Consider the following 8,125-nt stretch of genomic DNA (forward strand, 5'->3'; position numbering starts at 1 on the left):
ATTTGAAAACTATTGTTGGAACTCTGATATTTTTAGGATTTTCATATTTCATAGATATTAAGATTTTTAACTCGAAATGGTCTCAGAAATCTGTCGTTAGTGAAAATAACATGATCTGTCATTTTCAATTAACTATCAAAAAGAAGTTTAAACTTCCTTTACAAATAACAATTTAATTTAATTAATATTTTATCTTATTAAATGTATATTAAATTAATTATAACACATATTTTTACAATTTATCTAATACTACAAAATATAACGAATTTAATTTTAATAATTTTTAAGAATGATAATAAATATTGCAATTTTAAAGATTTATAAAAGATGTATATAAAATATAAAATATAAGATATTAAAATATAAAATGTTGTTATTTATCTATATAATTGTTTGAAATATTTATATACTTTCACATTCCAGTAATTTCATATTTAATAGCGTAACCACATAAATATAGTGCGATAATGTTCAAATTTGTTATTAATATTATTATTTTCTGTCACTTACCTATTACAGAATTATGTCTATTTATATATATTTTAGATGAATCGGAAGCATTATCCATTGAAAATAACTTATATAAGACAATCGTGAGAGACGAATTTTCTTCTGGTAATCAGAAAAGTGAATTAACATTTAAAAAACAATAAAATTCTATTTATTTGAACTATAATTGTAAGAGCGTGTTTGTGTTATCTCTATTGGAAATTTATCTCAGAATTTTTATATAATTTTTCATGTAAATTTTAGAATTTTTTAGAAGATCAATATAATTTTATAGCCTTTCAATAATTTCTTTGTACAAATTGAAACATTTTTCAGAAATACCAAATAAATTTACATCTATTCTCGAATTCTTCATATAAATTCTAAAATATTTATAAGATTTCTCATTTTATAATTTTTGATAAAATTTTATGAAATTTGAAAAAGTTTAAGATATTTTTTTAGAATAAGAAATCTTAGAAATCTTAAAATATATGTTTCAGAACTTACATATATGAAATATTCTGAGGAATGATGTAGATTTATTTAGTATTTTTGAAAAGTATTCTAATTTGTATAAAATTTCTAACAAAAATTTTCGCCAGAGATATAAAACTTCTTATAGAGAGCAGAATTTTATATTTAAGATCAATTATTTAAAACTTAATTTCAAGTAACTAAAAAATTATTTTTATTGAAAGAAGGATTAGCATATTTTTTTTATCCTCTAATCAGCAACTCATTTAAATTATATTCAAACGAATTAATCCTTCGACATGTCCTGATTAAAACTAAATATATATAATTCTTCAAATAAATATAAGTGTATGTGCGTGCATGCATGCATGCGCTATATTATTTTATTCGAATTATATCATTCGAATTATGTCATTTGAATTATATCTTTTATTACTTTTACAATATTTAAATATTCTTATAATTTCTTTCCTAACGTCAAAAGCAAAAGGCGAGAATTTTTTATTATTGAAAATAATAAAAAAATTTTTTATTCTTTCCGTTTTTCCCAGGAAAAAAGTTACATAATCAGTATCAGATCTGCTATATTAATACATTTACTTATATCAGAGGAACATGAATCATCCAAAGATTTAGAAAATTGTAAAGATGTTGTGTCAGAAAAAACATGTTGCAGTAAGTAAAAAAATATTCAAAATTATTATTATTAATTTTTTTTCTAAGAAATCTTTTTTTAAAAAATGTTTTTAAGATTTTCTTGGTAAATTCTTAAGGATGTATACTTTAAAATGTTTTTTAAATACATGTAGCATATAGCATGTATGTCTAAAAGACGTCTTATGAGAAACATCTTTAATTAAGACTTTACTAAACATAATATATATGTTTTTAAGACATCATAAAAAAACGTCTTAAAAATGCTTTTAAAGATAGATTTAAAACTATATAAAAAAATGTTTTTTGACGTCTTAATACGTCTTTTCTATCATCAATACAATCTGTAAAAATTCTAAATGACATTTCTGAACATATTTACATTATTGACTAATACGAGAGCGGATCAATAAGTCCGTGACTTTTTGAATGAAAGATAATTTTTTCGGCAAAAAAACGTTTTATTTCTCAACTCAATTCTCAATTCAAAAAGTCACGGACTTATTGATCCGCCTTCGTATTAATCAAGAAGCAATTACATATTTATTGATCGAAATATATATAAGATAAAGCTATTGAAACATACTAACAAAAGGAAGATATGAGACAGAAACTAGAATTATCTGATATATCAATGATTTAATATTTATTCAATTTTCACAACAACAAAATTCTAATTGTAATAAATAGTCAAAATTGTTATGTAAATATTATATCAATATACCGATGTATTAGATAATATCAAATTCTGTCTCATATTCTCTGTTGTCAATGCTTTTCTGTATAATTAATTTTTATATCATTATAAAATACTTAAAAGATTCAAATAAGATATTATTTATTAAAAAAGATGTTTATAAGATGTCCCAAAGACATCATAAACCGGATCATAAGATGTCTTAAAGACATTTCTTTATAGTTTACGGAGACATCTTACAATATTTTATATCTTTAAGATGTTATATTTTCTAATATATTACAATGATTGCATTTTTAACGTTAACATATTCATTGTAGATGACAAAAAAGGATTAACATTGTTAAATCAATATTCAAAAGATAAACCTACAAAAATAAAACGTCGTTCTAGTAAGTAATAAAATTATTATTTAAAAAATAAGAAAATTTATTTTCTATTTTATAAGAATATAATTAGATATATAACGGTCTCGCTTTTCCGCGCGGAGAGCGGTCAGTCGGTTACCAGGAGGAGAAGCGAGGACGTTGGAGACAGAAAGGCGTGATTAAATTGTGAGGCGAGATTGATCATAAATAACGATGTTTATTTAACTAAGAGTGGTGCGATGGAATGCACCGAATCGTCGCGTTAAATGTTCGTGGCCGTAGACGGGCGAGGCGGCGATCAGCGCGCGGATAATGCGTAAATACAAAATAAGAGATCGCTCGGGCGGTCGGCGCGATACTGATCGCGGTGCGCAGTTCGGTGGCGCGGGGCGCGCGCGGCGGCGGCGGTGTCGCACGTGTTGTCGCGGGCCTTTAAATCGGCGATTTAAACGTGCACGCGTGTCGCGGGTATTGTCGCGAGGGTGGATATTTCGCGAGGTCGGCGGATCGTTGAGATCGGAGAACGGGTGTGCCCGTTCCCTGCCGAGAGTGCTCGGCTGACGGGGGGTGTGCCCCTCGTCTGTTTGCGTGAACGCCGAGTGAACTCGGCCAGCCGGGGAGAGCCCCAGCTGTGTGCGGAGAAGAAGGTGGCGGTGCCGAGTGTACTCGGCCGACCAGGGAGTACCCTGGTGCTCGGAGAGGTAGTATCGGGGAGAACCCCGGTACTCGGCGGTGAAATCTCGGAACGGCAGAGTCGGGTCGAGCGAACTCGACGCGCTGGGGAGACCCCAGCAACTCTCGGCTTGCCGTGCGAGCTACGGAGACGGCTTTCGGCCAGGCCAAGCGAACTTGGCGCGTTGGGGAGAGCCCCAACAATCTCAGGCTTGCTGCTGGTTTCGGAAGATCGTTTCCTCGAGGCGAGCTCTCGGAAACGAACTAGGAACAGGAATAAACGGAGAGTGAGAGTGATTTCCTGTGAAGAGCGATGCCTTTTTATATCCGAGATCGACCTCGGTATTTTCGGTCGGATCGGTCGGATTGGTCGATCTCGGGGTTAGCATCCCTCTCCCCAGGAGCGGAAAAAAAAGGATCGGGGGGATGATTGGTTTTTTGGGTAGGGAAGGAATTCGTAGGGAAGGTAGCGGCGCGGTGCGGGGTGGTTGCGCGCTTGTGGACGCGGTCGTGGCGCGGTGCGGGACGCTCGCTCGGTTGCGTGGCGCGGCGTCGGTGCGGTGCGGGACGCTTTCGCGCTCGGTGGTACGGTGCGTGGCGCGGTGCGGGGTGCGTTCGTGCTTGTTGACGCGACGCTTGGCGCGGTGCGGGGAAATACCACGAAAACATACGTGTTTTCGTGGTATTCTCCGACGCTTTCGGAGTTCGCGTGTACAAGAATTTAAAAAAGGAGACATTGCTGCCTCTTTGCGGCCACTGCCGCACTCCGCCTGATGTTCGGCGGTCCCCGACGGATGGTCGGTCGGGGGAAATCCGGAGGAGGAACGGAGCGGAAGGATGCGCTCCGTTACAGATATATATCATATTTTTCCTTTTATAAATTTTTTCTTTATTATATAATTTATTATTGACAAAAAAAAACAATATTAAGGCTCTCCGAATAAATCAATCAGATAAAAAAGGAATAATAGCCAATAAAAGCCGAACATAGACTGTGTTGCAGCAATTTATTACTGGGATATTTATAATACATGTTTTTTACACAGTAATTTATTACTGCGATATTTATAATATATATTTTTTACACGCTAACATCCTGTGTTTGGTTCTTATTGGCATCCTTTTTTATCTCATTGATAATTTATTATCTTATTTACTATATTTTATTTATTACATCTACATTATATTTAAAAATAACACATTAGTCTTTAAATTTAAAATACTACATTGATTTTATTATATTTTTATTATGTAAATAGGCGACTTATAAGGAATAATATTTTTTTATTCATTTTATTTTTGTTCTGTTTTTTCATTATTTTCTTTCAAATATCCGCAATAATGTAAATTTTTAAAAAATTTTTAGCATCTCCCTATGGTCCCACAAAGCGAATTCGTTGGAATGAAGAGGAAAAGAATACTGTTTTGTCGGCATTTACCACATACTTTGATAACGAAAAATTGCCTTCTTTAAAGGAGATTAATAATGTAATACAGAACTCTCCATGTTTGAAAAGCCGAACAGCATCACAAATTAAAACATGGCTGTACAATCAAAGAAAATCTCGAATACTAAAATAAGTGAAAGTTCGCTGAAATTTTCATCTACTTTTTTTACTCACCAGTAAAAAGTACAAAATAAAATAGTTTAAACTAGACTTGTTAGCCACAAAATTACGTATCACGCAAAAATTGTTGGCAATAGTCAATTTATGAATATTTTATCATTTTTTTCAATAAATAAAAAAAATTTTATTTCAAAATTTATTAAAAATAAATATTTGATTGAAATATATATCAATTTTAATATTATTAACATAAATTTCTTTAAGCAAAAAAAATAATTACTATAAAGGTTAGCATGAAAAATAAACTAAACTGAAATTAAAATAAAAGAAAACTATTTGTCATAAAAGTAATTTTTGTTTATAAAATAGCTAAAATAGCTATTACATTTTGTAACTTATCTTGAAAAACGTTTTAAAGATAAAACTGTTTATTTTATCATTTTTGTAAGACTCTTTTAAATAAATTGTTTTATAAAAGCTTTTCTTATAACTTAATTTTTAATCAGATATAATAATAAAACGTTTTTCTTAAAATTTATTACCGAATTTCTTTTTGTATATTGAATCTATTTAGTAGAATCCACTTTCAAGAAAAATATTTTATTATATTTTATTAAATTAAAAGTATTAAAATTTAACTTACGAAAGGAGCCTTCTTTTATAAAATAAATTTATTAAAAAAAAAGTTTTACAAAAATGCATTTCATTTTATTAAACAATTTATTTTTTATTTTTTTATGCAAAATGTGCAATTTATTTTATTATATTTAAGACATCTTTCAAGACAAGTTAAAAAATGTAATAGCAATTTTATATGACAAATAGTTTTGTTTTATGTTTTAGTTTCAGTTTAATTTTGGTTCATTTTAATTCAGTTTTAATTAAACTTAGTGCAATTTAATTTTAGTTTATTTTTCATGTTGTCATAGAAATTTATTCCTTTTGTGTTAAGAAATTAATATTAGAATTGATATATATTTCAATCAAATATTATTTACTTTAATATAATATACTTTACAATAGTAATGCATTTTTATAACAGTTTGACGATAGTACTTTTTTATATTTACTGAAAGAAATAGTAAAGTATTCACATTTACTTTCTTAAATGTGACTGTCTTGTTTTTTGTGTTTAATGTATCAAAATTTTGTATTCTTATAATGCATTAAAAGATAAAGAATCAAATAAAACATATTTTGAAAAAAAGAATGTATAAACTTTAATTGTATTAGCTGTTTTAGCTTCCAAATTCCTAAATACGAGGGCGGATCAATAAGTCCGTGACTTTTTGAATAAAAGATAATTTTTTCGGCAAAAAAACGTTTTATTTCTCAACTCAATTCTCAACTCAAAAAGTCACTTATTGATCCGCCCTCGTAATATAATTTCGCAGCCGCGAGATTCGGCGAAACGCGGTGCCTGTTTACGAAATTCCTTCGTCTACTGTTCTCGCAATTGAGTATCGCGTTTGGTGGTCGGCGCGATACTGGCGCGGTTCGGTAACGAGGGGCACGCGCGGTGCGGGCGGTAGGTACACGCGGACCTTTAAATCCGCGGCGTTTTAAATTACACGTGCCGTCGTGTATTGCAATCAGTTGAGCGCATAAGGATTCGCGAGATTTCGCGGATGGAATTCGCGAAGGATTGGGTTGACCGAGTGTGCTCCCCCCGTGTAGATGAAGGCAAGTCGAGAGAACTCGACGGACCGGGATGTACCCCAATATCTCTGCTTGAGATTGTCGAGAGAACTCGACCGGCTGAGTGAAACTCACAATTCGGATCTTCGGAATTATTGAGAGTACTCGGCGGGCCTGATACTCGGGCCGAAAGGATGTAATGGTGTAGCCAGTGCAGGCGAACTCGGCGCACTGAGGAGGACCTCAGCAACTCTCGGCGTGCCGTATAGAGATCGGATTAGGTGTTAGCAGAGCCAGACGGATCTGGCGCGTTGAAGAGTCCTCAACAGACTTCTGCTAGAAATACACTCTTACTAAGTAATAAATACTTATTACGACAGTCAATCAGAAACATTAATAATAACTATTGACACATCTGATTGATTATTGCAATAAATATTTGCGATTGTGATCGCTCTTGCTACTCATTGTGGAATGCTTTTTATTTTTTATTTTGCAAATTTCTTAAATTTTAAACACATACAGAATTTTGTTGTTATTTTTTAATCTTGAATGCAAATTCTTTAAACATATAAGATTTATAAGTTAAATTCACTATAAGATAAATATAAAGATTTAGATAAGTAAAGGCTAAGTACGAGGGCGGATCAATAAGTCCGTGACTTTTTGAATTGAGAATTGAGTTGAGAAATAAAACATTTTTTGCCGAAAAAATTATCTTTCATTCAAAAAGTCACGGACTTATTGATCCGCCCTCGTATATAGTATTATAATACTAGCGTCGAACATCTCACTGCCGACGATATTATCATCTTTTTTTGTTCCATTTATTTTATTAAATAAATTATATTTGTTTCTTAAGCCTAATACTCGTTCATTACAAATTATTAAATATATTCGTCTCCAAACGTCCTCGCTTCCTCACTTGGCGAACCGATCGAGACTATCCTGCCCGCGACAAAGCGAGACCGTTTTAAGTGTTAATTAGTTACATAATAATGAAGTTTTCAAATCTCAAACTCTTTCTACTTTATAATCAATCAATACACTTAAAAATTTCGTTGTAATGTCCCTAACATAACCAAATTATTGTGTGTAGAACTTTGGAGACGGTCCTCAAAGTATACAAAAAAATATGTCCCCAAAGTATACAATTTTTATAAAAAAAATGACTTTGAGGACGTACCCAAAATATACGATTTGTATATAAAACTTTGGGGATGGTCCCGAATGACACCAAAAGTCTTCGAAACAGTCTTCAAAACACCTCAAAAATTGTCCCCAAATTTTACAATTAACATATATATATATATATATATATATATTGTCGCGTTCGCGGCGTTACTTCCCGTGATCGCGATACTCGGCAGAGCGCTCTCGGAAAGGAAGAACACTGTTTTAGGAAAGACTCGCTTTTTATTAAACCAACGGTACAGAAACGCGTCCGGCCACCGCAGAATCTGGCCGTCAAATCTGTAAAACAGTCGGAGAACGACGCGTGGCCAAGGGCCGATCCTCTATTCAAACTCTTATCGATTGATATTGATTATCTTTTAGCAGCG

At 32.2% G+C, this 8,125-nt stretch overlaps 1 protein-coding gene across 1 annotated transcript; it reads left to right on the forward strand.

Annotated features, from left to right (window-relative positions):
• Positions 1 to 76: 76 nt before the first annotated feature.
• On the forward strand, positions 77 to 5,212 carry LOC148936453 (uncharacterized). The gene is made up of 5 exons (XM_089078256.1): positions 77 to 95; positions 547 to 615; positions 1,576 to 1,641; positions 2,638 to 2,709; positions 4,724 to 5,212. Exons 1-5 carry the CDS (start codon positions 77 to 79, stop codon positions 4,936 to 4,938), a joined length of 441 nt encoding a protein of 146 aa, XP_088934382.1. The 3' UTR covers positions 4,939 to 5,212.
• Positions 5,213 to 8,125: the final 2,913 nt, after the last annotated feature.

Source organism: Pogonomyrmex barbatus, unplaced genomic scaffold (assembly GCF_055798465.1).
Source record: "Pogonomyrmex barbatus isolate J1 unplaced genomic scaffold, ASM5579846v1 scaffold21, whole genome shotgun sequence".
Classification (NCBI taxonomy): Eukaryota; Metazoa; Arthropoda; class Insecta; order Hymenoptera; family Formicidae; genus Pogonomyrmex; species Pogonomyrmex barbatus.

Coding starts and splice junctions, on each gene's coding strand:
- LOC148936453 (XM_089078256.1), top strand. Junction 1,642..2,637: donor GTCAGAAAAAACATGTTGCA/GTAAGTAAAAAA, acceptor TATTCATTGTAG/ATGACAAAAAAGGATTAACA. Junction 2,710..4,723: donor AAAAATAAAACGTCGTTCTA/GTAAGTAATAAA, acceptor AAAAATTTTTAG/CATCTCCCTATGGTCCCACA.